Source organism: Scomber japonicus, chromosome 7 (genome assembly GCF_027409825.1).
Source record: "Scomber japonicus isolate fScoJap1 chromosome 7, fScoJap1.pri, whole genome shotgun sequence".
Taxonomy (NCBI): Eukaryota; Metazoa; Chordata; class Actinopteri; order Scombriformes; family Scombridae; genus Scomber; species Scomber japonicus.
In genome coordinates, this window is record NC_070584.1 from 10773369 (window position 1) to 10795779 (window position 22411).

At 43.8% G+C, this 22411-nt stretch overlaps 1 protein-coding gene across 1 annotated transcript in view; it reads right to left on the minus strand.

Moving 5' to 3' along the window:
* Positions 1-2526: 2526 nt before the first annotated feature.
* dab1a (DAB adaptor protein 1a) overlaps positions 2527-22411 on the minus strand; it is a 41089-nt gene continuing 21204 nt past the window's right edge. Inside the window, exons 4-13 of the mRNA XM_053322760.1 lie at positions 18525-18656; positions 15032-15151; positions 14508-14546; positions 8237-8374; positions 6545-6607; positions 6343-6439; positions 4960-5366; positions 4249-4444; positions 4015-4163; positions 2527-2607 (exon numbers count right to left, since the gene is read on the minus strand). Of these exons, the coding sequence (XP_053178735.1) occupies positions 2527-2607; positions 4015-4163; positions 4249-4444; positions 4960-5366; positions 6343-6439; positions 6545-6607; positions 8237-8374; positions 14508-14546; positions 15032-15151; positions 18525-18656 (1422 nt within the window). The remainder of the gene's footprint in view (positions 2608-4014; positions 4164-4248; positions 4445-4959; positions 5367-6342; positions 6440-6544; positions 6608-8236; positions 8375-14507; positions 14547-15031; positions 15152-18524; positions 18657-22411) is intronic.

Consider the following 22411-nt stretch of genomic DNA (forward strand, 5'->3'; position numbering starts at 1 on the left):
CAATTTTAAAATGAATGACATTACTATATCACAGCAAACCTCATCTGCTGCCTTATACTTAAATTACATGAAATGAAGTGATTTTTTTGCAAAAACTTAATGATGATTATGAGTTATATGATCCCACTTCCTTAAAATAGTCAAGAGGAAGTGGTGAAGGTCTGCTGGAATATCTGGTGAGTTTTAGTCTGCCTGAGCTGTTACACTCACACATACACACACTTCTCACACATGCTAATGCATGTTGCTACATTTAGTTGGGAAAGATTGGGGTGAAACAGAGACTGTAAAAACAATCCAGCTTTGGACTTTGTACAAATAAAGTGAGATTTGATTGTGTCTCCAATGGGATGGAGTGCTATCTTAAAGCAAAAAGATGACTCACAGTCTTACTGCAACCTCATAAACCATGGCCAACTCTGACCTGTTGCATAATCTAAACTACATAAAGAAGTGGAGTTAAGGCTGGGAGGAATGCTTTAACTGAGGCTCTGGGATACAGACCTGTAACTGTAGGGCCAGTGGAGGCCTGACAGTCAACAGAAAGTAGCTGCCAGCAGCCCTGAGAGAGGTGACAAAGAGGCTGAGACAAGCAGTGACAGCAAGCACACACTGTTCAGCCCCTACACCAGAGCCATGGCCCGGCAGTGTCACCCTGCATCATCTAACCAGCACTGCCAATTGGGGCTGCTTCAGCTCCATCAACCCCAGCAGAGAGAGGGGAGGGGAGGGGCCGGGTGGAGGTATGAGTGATGTGCTGGCGCAGCACCAGCCTGAAGGCCAAAATATCTGCCCTGGCTGGTACATGTGTGGACATTCGTGTGCGTGCATGTGAGTAGAAGGCCCTGGGCAGGGTTGAGCAATGAGAGACTGCCCAGTGAACCGTGGAAGCAGGCCATTTCACGGCTGAGACTCTGGAGCGTTCGTTGGACATGATGAGATCACCCCAGAAAAAAACACTTACACTCCCACAAGCCTGAACACATGTCTGCTGGAGCCACACGGTGGGAGAAGGAGGACAGGACAGGCGGTCATCGCCAGCAGCAAACACACACATATTTTTGGCTCCAATACGAGCGCAGGTGGTCAGAGTATCGATCACAGGTGTGCTTGTCTGGGGAATAAGTGGGCCTATTGCACAGGTGTGTGTGTGTGTGTGTGTGTGTGTTTGGGAAGATGTCTAAAGTCGATGTGATTGAGCAAGTAAACACCATATGGGAGCAGCGTCATTGGACCAGGACCAAAGCAGTCCACCTACTACAGAGGAAAAACTCGGAGCCTCTGGCCATAACACAGTCAGTCTCCAGCCAGATTCACCACTCAGTACTCCACAATCCTTCCTCCCACTTAAGGCCCGCATCCACCTGCTGCCCTGCAGCTTTCAGAGCGTCTGAATATGAGGACGGTGGCCAACAAGGGAGTGAGGCTGCTCAGCCATCCCTCCTCTTCTCATGGAGTGGGGAAGGACTAGAAGGCTTGTTGGGTTTTAATTAATGCCAATTATGTCGGGGAAGTCATTAATCTTGGCACCCCAGTATTAGCTGATGAAAACAAAACCATTACATTTTCCCTGTGTGAGTGCCAGCAGCTATCATTAAGGAGCCACAGTTGGGAATTGTGTGGGTGTGGACACTGGGTAGGGAGGCAGGGATCTAAATGGCCCCTCATCTTTGGTGTGTGTGTGTGTGTGTGTATATGTCCCTCTCTCTCCCTGTGTAGGCAAACTACATGTTGACATGGCTCCAAAAGAAATTTCCAGCATGTTGTGTGAAAGTTTTAATGTATTGCAAAAAGTAGGAAAGCACACATCGGTTCTTAAATTTAATAGTAGGTGCTTATCTTCATCAATGTGACCTCCTCATAATATGCACATATTATATCTGAAAACATACATAATGCATTAAATGACACTACACATTATGTTTATATCAAGCTAAATATCCAAGATCAGCAAATTGCGCACGTCACTGGCGAATCCCAGAAGACATCCTGTTCACTGAAGTGCACAGTTTCTGATTGGCTGTCACACACAACTGGCTTCTTTTTTTTTTGGGGCTATTTAGGGAACTGGGTGTGTTGTAGGTACACGTCACAAAAACAGGACACAATGAGGGCACGGGGCACTATGGTCAAAGTGATCATGCGTGATGGAGTCGTCACACTTTACAATGCCATTTCAATATGAAACAGATACTTACAAAAGTCCAAGTGATGTCACAAGAAGAAATCACCCAAAGACTAAAATGAAACACAAGCAAATCCTTGCACATGCTTGATCACACACACGACAAACCACACAAACTGTGTCATATGTCATCTTTTGAGCATGCGTGATGCAAGCTGTGGGACAGATGTGAATGAGAGCAGAGACGCCACAGAAAACCAGCAGGAGGAGGAAAAGAGAGTTGAGCCACACTGATGTAAGTCAACAAGAAGAACAGATAAGGGCAGGGAGGTGAAGGAGGAGGAGTAAAGGGAGGGGTGGGGAAGGGGGAAGAATTGATACCTACCCTGCCCTGCTGCTATCTAGCTCCCAGCCTCTGGACTGGCCTGTTCTGGGCTGGGCTCAGCTGTCTCACTGGGGCAGGGCGACCCAGAGCCACATGCCTAAACACAGGGAAGAAGGGAAGGAAGGAAGAGAAAAGGGAGGAGAGGAAAAGTTTGTGGGGGAGTAAAGGAAGGAAGGAAGGAAGGAAGGAAGGAAAATAAAGGGGAGTTAAAAGGAGACAGAGAAGAATAAATCTGAAAGAAGGATTGCAGGATCTGTAAAGACTAGAAGAGCAGACGTAAACAGGAAGCAAAGAGAATAAAGGTGTCAATACTCTGATTGGAGAAATAAGGACACTTGGTGAGCCCACACAGCCGGTCTCTTCTGAGAAACGCATTTGCACATTCACACACACACATACACACACAGCACTCATTTACAGGGGTCTTATTATGAAAGCCTCTGTGGAGTTCGTTCTATTGATCCGCTGCTTTTTTCCCCTCAAACACTTCCGCTTTTTACACCTTGCCCCGTCGAGAGTGGGAGGCTGTTTTTTTTCTGCCTTTCGCTCCATCTTTCCTGTCTTTCTCTTCTGTCTTTGTAACCTTTCCGCTGAACTCACTCACTCTGCGCCGCCACCAATGCGCATTTTTCGGGGTTGTGTGAGGTTTCTGTGTGTTATTCAGGCCCGATGACATTTTCAGCACTGTGAAAGTTCTCCTTTTTTTCAATAATAGCTGGATTGGAGGCATAAAACTAATGTTTCACGCCTCGAGAGCGAGGAGCAAAGAGAGGAGGAGAAAGAAACTTGAAAGAAACAGAATGAGGAAGAGAGAAAAATGGCAGAAAAAAGTACTAAAAGTCTTAGAAGGTCACTCATTCTATGAAAGACGACAGGAGTTTCGCCACCCTCCCTTAAAAATCTCTCTTTATCTTCTCATCTTTCCTCAATTTCTGTCTCTTTTTCGCTCAGATTGAGGTGCTGCTGGTAAAATAAATATTAATTGCCTCTGGAAGAAAAATTAGGGCACTATTCCTCCTCTATCTCACCAAAGATGAGTCTGTCCATGTAGAAGTAGTGATGTATGGACGCTACCTCGCTGGTATTAATAACAGCTTAATGATGTCTCTGACAATTCCACCAGCTAATTTAACGCTGTGTTGACCATGCACACACATACACACACACACACACACACACACACACACACACAGACACTGAGCCACATACTTATGCAGGCACGCTGCTGCTTGTGAAACACACGCTCCATGTGCGCATTCACACATGCACTGATACAAACACACTCACACACTAAGGGACACAACAGCATCGGCCTCCTAATCAGCCAGAGTGATTACCTGGCCCGCCAACACCGCTACACAGGCTATTTATCAGCAGATCTCGGCACACTGTGCAGGTTATAGCAGCATAAGGAGTAAGTTATTAAAAGCACACACACTTGACTTATTCCACAAACCTCTTCTGCCATCCACACACACATGCACACAACTGCACACACACTTACAGCATCTTCCTCTCCACTGCGGCTAGGGCTGCCCTCTGCTTCCCCGAACGAGTCGTCTGTGGGGGGATCTGTGGCGTCGGTGGGGGGGTCACTGACATGGGAGGCGGAGGACTTGGAGGGGGAGCTCTGCCTGGGAGCTGGGGTGGGTGCTGCAGGGCAAGAAAAGCTGAGTCAGGCGCACAGACAGTTATATATATAAAAAACTCAGACAGACACGAATGGATAAGTGCTTACGTGAGTTGGTGGATGGTGTTGTGGAGGTGACTGGTGTCAGATTCATTTGGGAAATGTCAAAGTCGTCACAGTCGTCCGTGTCCTGGGCAGTGCCCACACGGCTGAAGTAAGTGCTGAATGCATCTGAGGTTCCTGCTAAGTTGGGCTGTTCACCCTTCTTTGATGGCATGGCCGGAGGCTTTGCCAGCTGAAAATCCTGAAGGGAGAGGTAAACATTAGTCACATAGAACTACCTAAAACACTGGGCACTTCAACACTTTCTGTTACCGCACAGGTTTTCATAAACTAACCACAGCAGACCCAAATTCCAGCAAGATCACTGAATCAATGTGATCTTGAAGTGAAGTCTTGATGTGAAGATGTTTTGTCAAATCATGTTGAGCTTGTCTCAGTTTTATAAATTTTTGGGCTGTAATGAGATTATAGTAAAATAAATTCCACAAAAACTGAACTAATCCCCATCCTCACGCATTCCCTTCATTGAGGACCAACGGTGCATGTTGTTCCCCATTCCCATCATCAATACTCTATTGTTCTCTAATAAGGGTATATTATGTCCAAAAGAACAATTAATAAGTAATAAGAAGCCAAACACAGGTCTGCCTTGATTGATATTGAATCATTTGCAACTTTGCTGCTAAATTGCAAAAAAAGCTAAAAAGAAATGCACTGTTCAGTTGTCAGTTAACTCATAACTCTAGGTCTGCCCACCTTGAACATCTCCTTGCCTAACTTCTTTGCCCGCTCCCCGTGTTGTGGACTCGACGACGCCGAAGGAGAGGGAGCTGAGGCGCTGGCTCCTGCACCTAAATGGCTCTCGCCGGCTGGAGTCACAGTGGTGACGGGGGCGAGAGTCTGGAACATGGCAGCGGGCAGGGTGCCCACAGGTTGGGCAGGGAGGTAGGCTGTGGGGGGGAAGGCTCCGGCTGCCATTGCTGCCCACTGCTGCTGGGTGGCAGGGAAGATGTTGGCCTGACCCCAGATGAGAGGCTGGCCACCTGGCAGCACTTGGGCTACTGGGCCGAGAGGAGATTGGACCCCGAAGGCCAGTGGTGTTTGGGCTGCAAATGCCTGCTGGGACCAGTGGCCAGGTGGGACTGCTCCCATCGTCACATAACCTGGTGGGGAGCGATGAGAGACGAAACAATTAAAGATAGGCAACAAGAGATGCAGATATTTTTCACAATTTTAATGAAAATGCAACAATGTATGAAAAGAAGAGACAAGTTGAAGTGATTAGAATATCCACAGCGCATTTACTCACCACTGCTTTTCTTCTACACACAAACACACACATACATAATAACCTATGCATCACCAGAGAGTGCTGGCCTACTTCTGCCTGCGGCTAATGTGGTGTCTCTTAATGGTCATGGTGAACTATCGTAATTACCTCTAGAATGAGGCAGAGTCGTTATGAAAAGGCAGAGCACGACACACACTCATTAAAATCACTCAAACTCATCAGTGGAAGCTTATTCTATTACACACTTGCTGGTTTTCACTTTCTGGTCTCCAGTTGTTACCTACAGCAGAGAGAGCTGACATTTAACCTCAGACGGCCCGCAACATTGACATATGCAGATATGATGAGGGAGAGAGCACGTGAGGGAAGAGGAGGGGAGACAGACAGAGGTGAGGAGAGTGGTGTGAAGGGGAGGGGGTGGGAACTATGAAGTGTGAAGTACACCAACACGTAATTTGCAGGAGCAGTGTGCATACTGAGGAGACTCCACAACAATCAGCTCAGCATGGTTTATTACTTTCCCTTGACCGCCACAGTTGCCTCAGCCACAGGTAAATCAGTGGCATCTGAGGCAGCAAGCTAATGATGCATTTCATATTCAACACACAACCAAACACCACCTTTTCTCCCCTTTCCCCTCCCTTCATCTACATTTCAATTCCATTCCATCCCTCTCTCTATTTATCTCGCACTCCCCAATCTCTCTTCTCTATCCTCTGCCTTCAATCTCTGAATCTTCTGACTCTCCAGCTCCCTTTCATCTCCTTTTCTTGACTCTCTCTTCTGTGTTATTTTCCCCTTCACTTGTGGCGGAGGTGTATTTAAGCAGAAAATGAACAAGGTCCTACCTGAGGGCACAGACGCAGGATTGAAGGGAGCAAATAGTTCTGTGGGAGGCTGCAGGCCCTGCGACGGGTCGAGGGTGTTGGCTGGAGAGGCGGGAGTCTGCGCAGGTTGTGATTGGAAGAGGAGGGAAGAAATGACCGTAGAAATACAGTTAGGGTTTTATCAATTAAAACCAGAAACTGTGGATGTGTGACGTCAACTCACCGATGGAGAAGTGATGTCAGGTGGTGTGGACATGTCTCCGAAAATCTCTAATTGGTTGATATTCTGAGAATCAGAGAAGGCGCACACTTGCGGTCAGGCAGGATGGCAGCACTTATTATTAAATACATTATCTTGAAGCAGTTTACATTCCAGTGCAACATGCATCACACACCGCATGCAACACAGAACTAGCTTGGTATATTCGTGGCACCTACCTGAACACTGTGGCCGCAACACAGAGGAGGTAACAGAGAGGTGAGGAAGAGATGGGATAATGAGATGAAATGATTGATTATGATGACATACCTACCTAAGAGTTATCACAATCTTTTGTCATCTGCTCCAGTTCAAGATTCTGGATCTAAAAACAGACTACCACCCCCCACCCTCCACCCTCCACCCTCTACCCCCCACATCCCCCCTCCTGCATCATTACTGTACCGACGTCTTCTTCTGGACAACTCATTAATGTTCTGCTCTTGTAGAAGATGAGCGGTGTGCCTCAGAGGGAATAGCTATCAAAGACGGCATCCTTTCTATTTGATCTGAATTTGTTCTGTATCGTTCTGTTTCCTTTCACAGTCTCCCCGTGATCCTTCTCTTTAGTATCTCCCCCTTTTTCACACATTAATAATATCTTTAGGCCGGTGGCGAGAAGAAGGAAACTATTTTTAGTTGATAAAGGAATTTAAGCCTTGAATACATGGTCAGAGATTTGCATAAATCATGGATGTGGATAATTTCTTTAGAGATAATGAATGTTCTTAGAATATCTTCTCTCTCATACTGTAGGTCACACGTAGACCACAAAGTTCTTTTTACATCTATCAGAAAATGGATCTGTGTGCATGGTTGTTTTTTTTTTATAGTTGAGTCCGGATGGGTTATGTTATGTATTTTACAGAGAGAGGACGGGGCAAGGAAGATGTAATATGGACTATTGTTGCTGCACATTCTGGTGTAGAAGATAACTATCCAAGTTATCCATAACTCACCAAGATGATAAGCTAGATATCTAAGATAGGCAAAATGGTGCAGTTACTATCCACAAGGACTGATAATGTGGTGTCCACGGGATTAAATTCACAAAACTAATTGATAGAAACACTCTTCTTAACCTATATACAATTCCCAGAGTGCTTACTTAACAGTTGCAGCACAGCACATTCTTGTCAATAACACAGGGGCTTTGCTGGCGTTCAAACAGTACAGGAAGTTGAACATCTATAGACTTTCTGTCCGCTTCGTGTTCAGTCTCTTGACACAGTTTGCTGTACACAGGCAGAGGTGGAGTCAGGTTGCCATGACCATCAGGTTGTTATGAAGGGTTTAATAGTTTGCTGTGAGCGGCTTGACTCGGTGCCCCCCCCCCCCCCCCCCCCCCAATTCTCCAACAGACACCCTGACCTTTATGTTCACTCCACACTTCTAGGACCTCCACTTGGTGCTATTGGCGTGAACGCACGGTTGCACATGCGGTGCTCAACTCTACTTCTGCCTCAACCTGGTTACTATGGCAACAGCCAGGTTGCATGTTTTATTCATAAACGGACAGGGGTCAAGAGTTGGGGTGACGTACGACTACAGAGGAACCAAAGTAGTGCAGTGCGGATGAGAACAGGAGACATGAGATCATCTGAGGATAAGCCTAAAGATGCAGTTCATAAAGGTTCTTTATGTATGACGCCTTACCTGAGTCACCATTCCCAGGTCTAAGTCTATCAGATTTGCCTCTGAAGTTTTTCCTTGTTGGAGGGGTTGATCATGAAAATGATGATGTTGTTGTTGATGATGATGATGATGATGGTGGGAGGTGTTTTGCTGTCCGTTCTGCAATTACAACCCCATTGTTAGATGGCAGGAGGGGTGAAAATGTTCTCAAACGCAAACATACAGTATTAGTTGTATTTCATACACTCAGAAGGTGAGACAGGTGAGAGTTAGGTGAAATGAGGCTTCTTTAAGAGGGGAATGTGATGGTTTGCAAGTGTCTCATCACAATACACACTCTTGTATAAACACACACACACACACACACACACACACACACACACACACACACACACACACACACACACAAAGACCAAGGTTGTTCTTTCAAGTCTTTGAGACCAAGTGAAGATTTAAAGAGGTTTAAAGATCATCTCTACCTTTAGTCTAAACTACAGCTCTGAGCTGGGGTTTAAACCCCCTTTGTGTTTCTGTAAAGCCCGCTCCCCTGAGCCAGGAACCGAAGACTGAGACAGACCGACAGGCAGGCAGACGCAGACAGAGGAGCTGGATTAACTAACTGTGATGCTGTGATGTATGTGAGAGGAACATGAGACTATAGGAAAAAATTATCACTCCAGACAGTTGCTCTCTATTGTTACAAGCCACATCTCCATCAAATGTTTGACATATGCATTAATGTTTGTGTATTACATTTGTAAAAAGAACACTTTAAATGACAGGAAACAGCTAAGAGGTATTTATCTTAATGTCTATTATCATCAACAAAATGCATGAGAAAAAACAAACAAATCACCTGATATAACTGACACCTTCCTGCTTCTGAAATACACGAAAAACACATAAAAGAGCCACACTAATGTATTTGCACGTACCTATCCTGACTGACATGACTGTCCAAACAACCTCTAACATTATTTCAGCAACAGCAGACTAATGACAGGCTCTGACAGATGTTTCTCCTGCACTGGCACTAAACCATAATGAATACACTGGGGTTGGTGCATTACAATATTGCTGAGTGTGTTCTTTTCTTTGGATGAAAGTGTGAGGTATGGTCATCATTAGCTGATAATGAAGAACAATAACAGCTTGCCCAATACTAATCAGTTCTTGAAATACATTTTTCTACTGCAGGATTTGTTTTTCTTAATGTCTGGTGTCATAATGATTTATTTCTGATGGAAACACACCTAACAATACATTTAAGGAATATGCCCTGACAGTTGGATTGAAACATACAGCAGCTACCGTGTCACCGCTAAAAATTACAGTCAGCTGATGCACATTCCTCTGTCTCTCTCTGTCCATCCCTCTCTTTCTCTCTCTCTCTCTCTTGCCCTGCCAATTATACCTCTGTGCCCATCATACGCTCTTGCCATCTCTTTGCCCAGCCCTTTATCTTTATCAGTACAGCCGCCACCAATCAATTAGCCATCTCGGGGGAAACAGTAATTACCTGTGCACATGTGTTCTGCATACAATTAACGCAGCCCCTTTAATTAACGCCACCTTGCTGATCCCCTTGCTCCCCTCCCCCATATGACCGATCACGCCGACAACGCTGCTGAACCGTCACATGCAAACACAAACACAATGTGACACAGACTCACAACTCTGAGCAAAATACAACCAGGTTATAGTCGTGTTTCTATCTTTCATTTATTTGCTCAGTCAGCTTTCTCTCTCTCTATAACACTCACACCAAAGCCAACACAATCACACCGGCTATTTTTAAAGTAGCCTTTATTTAAACCCAATAAGCCATCACATCATATCATATCATGCTAATCCAGGGTTTGAAGAGACTTGATGTGCTTGGCTTGTTGGTAATATGCTGACCTCTACATGTGGACTCTGAGGTAGCGAGGCGTCTGTTGATTCAACACTCTCAGTTCTTACAGGGTCAAGGGCTCAGTAGATTGAAATGGCCTCGTGTGTGTCCATGTCTGTGTGTGTGTATGTGTGTGTGTGTGTGTGTGTGTGTTTTATTGATTTGTCATCGTTTAAGAAGGTGACAGAGTAAATAACAGAAGAGATTGCTTTAGACAGGAGGTCGCGTTTCTGCCACTGGTATCATTTCATCAGCCGTGTAGTGTATACACACGGAGACCGCATGATCTCCACTAATGCCACTGTTCTCTATCAATCCTCTCCTGCCAATGAAATGAACTGTAAATCCACTATAAATAGGAATGGTTAGAAAACTTATGTTGCCACTGGTCACCTCGCAATCAGTGATGTAAGAACAGGTGTTATCGCAGCTTTCATACCATGTTGGCAAGTATGGAAGAAGTCGAAAACATACAATGTTCACGTAGTATTTCAATATTGTTACATCCAATGTAATCCATGTTGTCACTCCACATAAACAGTAATGCTGCCTAATTTTGTGTATTACATATACAGTGTATACCTCCAACAACATTGGATCTAATTTATATTCTACTGTAAATGGCAGTAGAATATAAATTCAAACAAGAAATTTTCCACTTCCACAGCCGCTCACATTTACAATACAATGTGAACACAGCATTTTGACTGCTGATGGAAGAGACCTGCTGTGACATCACTGACATGCTTGAAAGATTCAACCCACAGAGAGCAGCACAGCAGCGGTTTTCAGCCCTCTTCGAGTCAGGATTTATGTTACAATTAAATAAAAATGATCCTCGAATTACAATACAAGCTGTCTGCTACAAAAAGAATTTCTTACATTTCTGTAATCCATTTATATTTCTCTGATCCAGGGTTGTATTTACTCCCTCTGACTGACTGGTAAGCAGAAAAGATTTGAATTCGCCAAATTTAAACCAGAATGGACGACTCGTCCAATTGGTTGCACAATAAGACAGAAATACTGTGTTTGTTCACGTTCAGACACCTGCCAACACAAAGGCAATCGAAATAGCAGCATGTGTTGTGGGTTGGGTGAGGAGAGAACAGAAATACGATGGTGCCTGTAAGCTTCTTACCAAAGCCGGGGATAATAAGCAGCCAGAAAACTGCAAGCCTGATTCCCAGCCTACCAAAATTCTTAGAGCGGGATTCTGACTGCCAGTAGTGACGTGGAGGAGTCCAGTTTAGCGGGTTTAAGGATAAAAGCCCGTCTGCAGCAGATTACACATAGAGATGGTAGGCTTTGACTGGACTGAGGGGAATACCGGACTTCAGGATAGCAACATGGAATATGGTGTTGAAATCCATTATGCAAACACATCCACATAAACTCTTACAACCTGACATCAACACAGAGACACACAACAGCAGCCTGGTTATTGTGACTGTGGAGATTTTAGCAGATTAAATCAGGCAGCAATATAACTAGCACCTTTATAGGCAGATAAAGAGCAGTTGAGTTATAGTGCAGCCTGACAGTGGTCAAGGTCATCTTTCATTATAACCACTGGCAGCAGGAGCCAATAACTGATGCTTAAGACATACCACACACACACACACAGACACACACACACAGACACACACAGACACACACACACACACACACACACACACACACACACACACACACACGTACCATACATTCACACACAAATTGTGATATAGATTTTCAGTGTAACTTATATGCATGAACAGGTTGAGAAACGTCCTGAGATATGAATTCAAAAATATGAGATCATGCACATTTATAGTCAGGCGTATATATTTTACATCCATGGGAGAAAGATATGACAGTGACAAAACGTGTGTTCCACGCAATCTGGGATAAGGTCATGCAGGTTTATACTGGATTCACCACTGGCAAACCACAGCCAGGCATGCTTCACTGAGCAAACTGACATGACACAAGCATTCTCTCTCACACACACACACAAAGTATCCAAGTTAACCATAAGGAGCAGGCACCACGGGGCACAAGGAGATAGGCACTAGCCACAACAGCTACAGCACAAGCAGAAGAGCAGCACAGCACACCGCACAAGGCACTGGGTCCCAGCAAACCTCTCAGGGAAAAAAAAAACCCCACAGACACACTGGATCATTGTGTGGAAGGTAAATATGTTACGAGGAAGTAAGCATCACTGCGAATTCACGAGGCTCTAAAAGGAGACGCTATCCAAGGAAAAGGCTTTGCACTGAGAAGAATCAAGTAATGGTGGGACATCTGAGAGGTTTGTCTGAGAAGGGGAGGCAGGCTGGGGGGGCGGGTGGGGGAATAGTGGGACACTGGCAAACACACGGTCACTCACTGGGTGTCGCTTTGGGACGTCATAGACCCCTTCCTTCTGCTGACTGGTGGGAACCTACACAATTGGCCAATAGAGCCAGAGAACAGCCAAGAGAGCCTGTTACCTCTGGATTTATCAAACAATGAAACAGTCTCAACACATCACTGTTACAGCACTGCGACACACTGGAGGCCAACATAAAACCCTGGAACCTGGCTGCTCAGGAATCAAATCAATCACTAGTAGAAAGAGAGTGCGTGCGTGTGTGTGTGTGTGTGTGTGTGTGCTCGCTGTCATAATCAGAATTAAAATCTGTGGAGTGAGAACTCATCTACTAGGCTAATCAGTAGACTATCGGCCTGCGGTGATGGTCTCTCTCTCTCTCTCTTTCTGTCTTTCTCTCGCTTTCTCGCTAATAAAGAATGGATAAGGCTGCTTATCACACCACAGACATGTAATAACTCAGATTGTCACACACATGGAGACATGTAATATCTCTATGTCACACAGGGAGATAGATTTGACAGTGTGTGCAATGAGAAGAAACAATGGGCCCTGATAGTAAAATGCTGATATGTATCAATCCTGGAATTCCTATAGTTTTTTTTTTTTTTTTTTTACTACTATGTGTTTGAAACACATGGTGACACAATGTCTGAAGTAAAGTTATATTCTTCCTTAGCTGAATGTGTCCTAATCAGACCGTGTGGTGAATGAAAAATAGCACTGATGAAGAACGTGGATATCTATCTAGCACAGCCTGTCCCATTCTTTCTCCTCCTCTCATTGCTTTTGTTTACTTCTTTCACATGTTTATTTCCAGAAGCTTCCATCTTTATTCATACATTAGTTCCTCTGTGGCTGGAGGCTGGCTGAGGCTCACGTTTCTTACGCCTGATATGTGTGGGGGTTTGTTTGTATGTGTATGTGTATGTGTATGTGTGTGTGAGCGCGTTTTTTTTTTCTTCTTTCAGTTTGTGTATGTGTTTGTGCACGTGCCACCGCTTCGTCTATTTTCAATCCATTTTATTTAAAGATCAAACGAGAGGCTGGTGATTAATCTTTCTTTCCCCCCCCGCTTTCTTTCATCTCCTCAGGAAAAGAGGGAGGGGAGAAAGAGAGGAGGGGTCTGCCTTCCACACAGGCAGGAATAACCTCCACATCCCCTCCACACACACACACCGTACCCTCCCCCCTCTTCATCCCTTGGAGGTCTACCCACGCCTCTGAGGAGCGCACCCAGAGAAAGGCTTGTCTCCCTGGGGTAGCTAGCTTTAGCAATCAGGGCCCTCTAGAGAGAGCGTTGGCTGGTTGTTCGCCTCTGATTCTTATAGTCTTTTATTTCCTGTATCTACATTTTTATGAGTTAAAAAAAAAGAAGTTTTAGGAGCAAACCACAGCATAATTATCCCACAGCTAGCATTTATTAGCCAACCAATTTAAATGCTTTGCTGGTAGCCTCACCACAGTGTGTATAGTTTACAACCGACTACAAGATGATGAAGATGTAAACCGAGACACAAGCGAAAAAAGTCGAGCTTGTGGAGTACCTGATAAATGCTCTCTTCTGATTGGTCGCGGATGGGTTCGTGTCCCGCCTCAAACACAATGTACTACAACATCAGCAGCAGAGGGAAGACAGGAAAAAGAAGTAAGAGAGAAATTGGAAGATAAAGAAAGTGGTGAAATTGCAGAGGTGATTAGTCAAACAGCATTGTCAATAGGTTCTCATTAAAAAAAAAAAAAAAAAGAGGCAGTTGAAGAAAAGATTGGGGCTCAAACATGGAGGGGGGTTTTTAAAGCAGACAGAAATTCACAGCAGCTGAGAAAACGAACAGATCATCTGGCTAATCGGGCACCCTAACTGGCATACATGCACACAGACACACGGTTACGGACCGATGAAGAATGATGTCTCCCCGTATAGACATCTGCCTCACTGTCACCAAACAAGGGGGCTGTCTCCCCACAGTGCACACAGAGAGGAGCAAGCTGAACTAGAATGCAGCAGGTGAAAGCAGCGGTGTGATTGGTCAGGAAGTTACCTGGTAGACTGGGTCCTCCAGATCCTCCTCCAGTATTGTCTGCAGATGAGCGGCGGCAGGAAAAAAAAAAAAAGAGGGAGAGATCAAACAGGGAGGGAAAGAAGAACGGAGGGGAGAAGACAGAAGAGAGGGAAGAAGTGCAGAGTTAAGCCGGTGGAGTAGAAAGAGTAGGCGGAGAGCACAGCAAGACTTAGCAGCTTCCCAGCATTCAGATAATCGTTTGGTAATCATAAGAGAGAGAGAGACACACAGACAAAGAGATAAAGAGAAATTAAACAGAAGAGATGTAGAGAAGACAGAACAGAGGAAGGTGAAATAAGCACAATGGGCAGATGGTGCCATTGATGAAACCTGAAAATGGGTGCTCCTTATGTTTTTCGCTTGCTTTGATGGGTTTTTTTTTTAAGTCTTACTTGACTCTACTGTCAAGAGTCTCTCAGATGAAGCTTATTATACTTACAGCAGATGATTAAGGTAAGGGTGAAAATGGGCAAAAACTGATAAGAGAGAGCTGGTAAGTGTACCTGGTAGACCGCCTGCTCACACTGCTTGTCTTTCTGGGCCTTCTTCTCCATCTCCTCTCGCTGCTTTATCTCATAGATGAGCTGGAACAGGTCCCGCAGGTCCAGAATCACAGGCTCAGCCTAGGAAGACAAAGACACATTATCCACCCATTAACATGCTGCCATAGCAGAGGGCATGACAGAGTGCTCCAGCAAAAAAAACCCAAAAAAGTCTGAACTGCAATGCAACTAACAGAGTATTTTGTATCGTTTACCTCACAATCGTAAAATGACTGCTGCTTTGTCTTGTCCAATATTTTGGCAGCTGATAAGCTTTCAAACTCAGGGAGATATTACTCAAACTAGATATCCTTAATAATATTTTATTTCCTCACTTGGCAATGAACCTCAGACGTCCGACTGATAAGACAGATTGAATCAGAGATACCTGAATGTGTTGTAGACAACTGGTTATGGAAATGCCACTCGGCTACAAGCCTGAAATCATTTCAAACACCAAAGGGATGTTTTTGTCCAAACAGCATGCTTCATTTGTGAATTTTGGCTTGTGGGAATGTGTCAGTGTTGAATGTTTGTCCAGAATTGTGAGTGATTTTGTTTTCTGCGCTCCTGTAATTGGTTTAACACTGATCAATCCTTGCAGTGTTAGTGTATCATTTGTATATTGGCTTAATAAATGGTGCCTCTGCTGTGATTGGGATTTTAAAACCAGGCTAAGGCAAAAAACCCTGCACACACAAAGACACACTAGTCAGGCAATCACTACATTACTCTATTCCAGACAGTGACGAGTAACAGTGAGTGATACTAGCCTGTTGTCTTTACCTCGTACCGCCTCTCTTGTCAGGGAAGCAGAAGTACTGACAACAAACCAGTAAGATGACTCACAAACTTATAACTACTGTCACGGCACAACAAAAAAAGATTTGTATAGTACAACAGTGTTTCAGACCTAATTATTGCCTGCAGCTATGTGAAGTGTACCCAGAGTTCACAGACTGAGCGCTGCCTTGCATAAGTCGCTCTACTTTAGTGTTATCTTTCTTCAAGATGTTCTCAGCCGCACATTGCTCATGACAGAGACGCTTGGGTAAACGCTGGCTCCTGCTGAGCCAACAGAGAAACATATTGTCACTCTGTCAGAGTCAGATCATCTTTGCTTTCACAATACATACTCTATTCTCTATCTTTTTTCTCGTTTTTTTTTCTTATTCCTCCACCTCGACTAAAGTTTGGAGGTAAGAGAGGACACAAAGAGCTGAGACAAGCATTGAATTTTTAGGATTGTAAAAGTAGAATGCTTGGAGGATGATCTACGGTGTGTGGCCAGCTGATAGGACCATAGAGATAAGTTAACCTCAGCACTCTTGATTCAGGTGACTAATTCAAAGCCAATGGCAACAATGACAAATGCTTTTTAACAAAAAGTAGTAATAGAGGCTTTTACTGCAGGTACAATGTTCTGATAAAATCTGCACAGATCAGGATTTCTGGGTGGGGGAAGACTCTCCTGTCTCCCTGGATTTTAATGCTACAGATACAGAAATTCCCTAACCTGCCTCATCTAAATCAGGTTCAGGTGGTGATTTCCTACAATTCCTCAAATGCCTTTTGACCTGCCACTGAAATAAAACATCCAGTACTGTGAGTATCTGGGAAAAAAAAGTGATGGTCACATTGGACTGGTTATCCAAGGTAAAAATGAGCTGTCAAACAACAACAACTAGACATATACAATGCACCTGCACAAAACAGTCCTTTTCTACACAATGACTCCGCCAACCAGTGACGTTGTAGTTTACATTCACATCTGTCCAGACTTATACATTTATAGTGAAGGCTTTGAAAGAATTTAATAAAAGGTATACACTGTATTTTCAATGTATGTGTTAAACTTGGGCCAATAAAGCTGATTCAGTATCTGACTAAATGTGAAATGAGTTATAATGTTGAATAATGACCAGAAAAGTGTTTTTAAAGATCATTATGATGTCACAGTGAAGTTGACCTTTGACCTTTTGGATATAAAATGTCATCACTTCATTATTTTATCCTATTAGACTTTTGTGTAAAACTTAGTCATAAATAGTGTTTGAATTGTTGAATTATGGCCTAAAATGGGCATAGTGACCTTTGACCTTTGACCACCAATATCTTATCAGTTCATCCTTGAGTCCAAGTGGGTGCATGTGCCAAATTTGAAGAAATGCCCTCAAGGTGTTCCTGAGATATTGCATCAACAAGCATGGATGGACAATCCAAAAGTATAACGCCTCCAGCCTCAGCTGTTGCCGGCACAGAGGCAAAATAAAACATGATTTTCTTGTGCTGAGGCTTTGAGTTGAATAGTTAGCCAATTACTTTTGAATGTACTCCTAAACTGGGCTGTTCGGAACAACCTTAATGACGACAGAGACACTTCGTTAATTCACATCAAAGCGGTTACGTTCCAATTACAGCCTCAGCTATAAGGTCTCTGCTTTCATCCCCCTCATTGTCTGTTCCACAACTAATAGTCTGAGTGCAAGCAAAGTCTACAATGTTCAAATCTGAAAATGGGAGTAAAATATAATTGCAAACTTTTCTCAGGTGTTTATCTTTTCTTTCTTTTTTTGTTGGTATTTTTGGATAGTGGGCAGTGACGTGGCGCACAGGAAACATGTAACAAAGGTCCCTGTGATATTGTGTGGTATGCCAGTAACAATTCAACTACTGGGATACTCTGTAAACGACAGCTCAGTTGACTGATGAGAACTTGGCCTGTGCTACACTGTTCTGCAGGGAAGCATTTGGTGAGAAACAAGTGTGGCTGGTGTATATGTTGAGTACAGCCTGTTGTTTGTGTGTGTGTGTGTGTGTATCTGTCTAAGTCAAAGAGCCACGGTTCATGGCCCTGGGAGGATGGATATACCATTAGAGCTGGTGACACACACTCAAACCCTCATCGACTCACTATGGGAAATCAATATGGCTACAGAGTGAGCCAGCTGGATCCAGACTAAAAAATCTAAGCACATAGACACGACAACAGCAACAACAATCATAAAAGGTCCAAAAGAGGTGCTCAATATCACATAGAGCATGTTTCTGCAGGACTGGACGTGAGCCCTTTCACACAAAGAAACACACACTCACACAAAACCTGGAGCTCTACAAAGTAAACTGCTGTTTGATGCATGGCACAAAGGGGCATGAGCTTGTGTTCAAGGGTCCTTATCTAAATGTCAAGAGGTCCATCCTATTGAAAAGGCTCCTGTGAAACAAACATTAACCTACACACAACAGGTGCCTGGTATAACATGAGTGAAAACATGAAAAAACTTGCTAAGCACTATATTAACCTATATCACACTCATATTTATTTTTTCTTTTATGTATTTTATTGTGCTTTGGACCCCCATAAGTTGGGTCCTTAATAAAGTCTGAATTGAAATGTACAGCACACACACACACACACACACACACACACAGTTTCCTTCAGACAGACACTGACCGACTGTGCAGTCTTGATAGCTACGAAGCGGTGGTTCCCTTCCTTCCCGCATACGTAGCCAAAGGCTCTGTGGTCCGTGATGTCCTTGGCAATGTAGGAGATCTCGTGGACCGCATGGTGGTGTTGGAGGACCTGAAGGAGACCATGACATAGGATGTTTAATAACTCATGCACATACAGTAAAAAAAAACACTACATTATAGTTATTTTTATTCAAATATTAGGACAATTTTCTTGTGAAACTTTTTCATGAATTTTCAGCATATCCATAATGCATAATTAGAAATTAATGAATATAAATATAACAAAACACAATTAAACTTGGTAGAACACCTTTCTCAACTTTGATGCACATTCTTTGGTGCCAGTAAAGCACTTAATGAAAATAATGTTTTGCAAATCATACTTTGTGGATTCATTTTTATTAAATTAAGTTTCTGAGGAACAAAAGCAAAACATTACATCACAAAATTGGGGACATGACACTTATTCACACACACACACACACACACACACACACACACACACACACACACACACACACACACACACACACACACACACACACACACATACACATACATACAAGTGCAACTGAAGTCCCTGTGACTTTTCCAAAAAATGCAACCTGTTGGAAGCTAAAGTCACATGCACACTCCCCCCTGGTGTACACACAGAAACAAACACTCTCACACAGAGGTCTTGTATCCTCTATTAAACTGTTTCTAGCTCCCCTGCCCTCTCTAGTTTAGCCTGGGTGAGGAGTGCCAAGCTGGCATTGCCCGTGGCAGATGGCACTGTTTTTCCTGAGGACAGAGGGGGGATCAGTGACAATCACAGCTCGGCAAGCTGTCGACTTGATCACTTCATCTGTGCCCTCACTCACAACACACACAAACAAACACACTCTCACACACACACACACACACACACACACACACATTTACAATGTAATATGCAATAGCCTCTGTGTTAAGTCACACTAAATGTCTGCTTTGTTGTTATTGTCAGTGCCAGCTGCATGCTGGGAGCAGAGACACACAGTCAACATAATGACCTAGTAGCCCTTGAGTGCATGCTAGGGGTTGGAGCATTATACATCAGAGGCTAAACACACACATCTGCTTTCTTTGTAGCTCCTCTAAAAGGAAGTCATGGCAGCGTAGAGTGACATCAACTTAATATGGGGGCACTGGAACACACACACACACACACACACACACACACACACACACACACACACACACACACACACACACACACACACACACACACACACACACAGCAGAAATAGATAATCATTGTGTGAGTCATGGCTTCTAAATTTAATAATTAGAGTAATTATCATTATTATCACCTCTGATTGACCTGAAATGACAGCTAAGGCGTTACAGACACGCGCACAAATCACACACACCACACCAGCACACACAGCTCATTTGCAGAGGTTATTGAATTATCTCTGGGTGGGTGGTGAGGTGACAAAGAGGAACTCTGATTCAAAGACAACAGTGAATAAGACGACTGCATAAATTCAATTGCTTTATCTTATCATGGTAGCAAGTATAGCTTGCAGAGTAGAAACAGAGTACATATACAGACAGTCAGTGGCTACTTTGTCGGGTGTCCAGTGCTGAAAAAGCCCTCCACAGGTGGTCACATCACAATCAACCTATTTCCCATTTTAATGAGCTTAGTTTGGTTGACATCTTCACACACTCACAAATCTTAATACTGTTTAGAAATTATGAAAGAGGCACAAAGAACTGGATCAATGCCATGATGGGATGAATCAGCTCATTTTCATCAATGGTCATGCATGTTTAACTGGTACTGGTACTGATGCTACTGGCTGTGTATGATACTAATTTATCCTGGCCTCTTATCAACATAATTGAAAAAGCATGATTACTGCCAATATTAAAATGATAATGAAACCTCCAATGACAAATCAGTGTAGTCTGAAGAACAACCCTGTCTTATTAATAATGAAACTGAGACTTTGCAATTTGGTTTTCAATCTGGCAGGCAACACACTGAATAAAGTTCAATGTAAAAATGCATATTTGTCTTTCTAATGTTATTGTGTCGCATACACATGTGACAAATTTGAGTGTGATTGTGATTTAATTGTATTATTGTCAAACCTGGAGTTTGGCAGCCTCCTGTCCAGTTTTGGTGATTACATGATAAGTACAATCTTTTTACTGTTGTATGTATTGTTCCATTTCCTTAAAGGTTCTACTGTGAACTATTGGTGTACTGAGTTGTTCTTTTGCATACTTAAAGCTAAAACAAATCCTCCAATCTCTCATCTATGAGACAGTTTTGGCAACAAGAGTGTGACTGACTGCTGTTTCTTTCAAAACCATTTTAAAATATTTTTGTTACATCATTCTTTGCAGAGTTTGGACAGAACAATGAGATGAACTCCCAGGAGGAGGTCCGCTCCTAGAGCCCACACGTCTGGCAGCAACAACTATCACATGTCGCTCAAAGTTGCCTAAATAGATGCACCCTCAGGGGAAGTGAATTGTTTGCAAAAACAGGTGGTTGCATTAAAAAGTCGATACTGACTGTGTCTCTGTCTCTCCAGCATTGTTGATATGCACCGCTAGTGTCTCTCTCACAATCTCACACACACGGTGTCAGTGTCTCAGAGGGACTGTGGGCAGAATGCCCTTCAGCAGTTGCTGGCCAGTGAACCAAGATATTCCCCGTTATGCTGGGAGTGAGGAAGGAGAAGGAGCAGCAGCAGGATACTGAGTCTCTCTCCTCCTTGCACTTCACATCTCCCTCCTGGAGGGGAAACAACATTAGAGAGCCTGCGGTGGCTGTCCAGTCTCCAGCCAATAGGACAGGACTGAGATTAGCAGTTAGCTTTGAGGTTTAATTAGTTCTTTGCAAGAGGTAGCACTGCTGTGGTTACTCATACAGAGCTCTCTGTCAGTCACTAACACACACACACACACATGCACCTAAGTTTGTCTGTACCAGTATGTTTATGATTATTAACAGTGTGCACAGTGTAGTTCAGAGAGAACGAGAGAGAGAGAGAGAGAGAGAGAGAGAGAGAGAGAGAGAGAGAGAGCAAGAAAAAGAAAGTTAGAGAGAGAGAGAGTGGAGAAGATACAAACATACACATAATGAAGTTCCTCAAACAAATCTCTTTCTCATGTTTGTTACACACACACACACACACACACACACACACACACACACACACACACACACACACACACACACACACACACACAAACCAATTTATCTGCTTTCTCTCCTTCTCCTTCTCTCATGTGATGGGATCCACAGGGAAACTCTAACACCCCACTAAAACCATGTCCTCACCCTGAGTCTCGCTTCCTGCCTTTCTTGCTATGACACCCTTGAGTCTACCTTTGTCAAACCCCACTTCCTCTTAAGCTAGACCCTCAGTGAATCCTCTCATTCCTCTGTGGTATGCTCTGTTGTTAAACATAAAGTTTAAAAATGATGAAACCCAACCAACAGTAAAAAGCTGCACTTCTCCTCTGTCTTGTTAGCCTTGCTGAAGTTGCATCTCCGTCCATGTGAATAACTTTGCTCCAGGGTCTTTTCTAAATAGCTTTCCTCCATGTTTACTTTTTTTTTGCATAGTCCTCTCTGTTGGCTGAACTGAACTAATTTGATCTTTCTGATTTCATTCTCTGAGGGAGCAGCGGGCCAGCGAGCTCAGCCTTTCGCTCTTGTGAGTTGTTGACCTGATGTGGTGAAGCGGCCCTGATGAGACTGACAAAAAGAGCTGAGGAGGTTGGTGCGAACGTGTGTGTCTGCGTGTGTGTGTGTGTGTGTTGAAGCACAGAGACATAGGCTGACAGAAAGAGAGAGACATGCTGGCCTGCCCTATG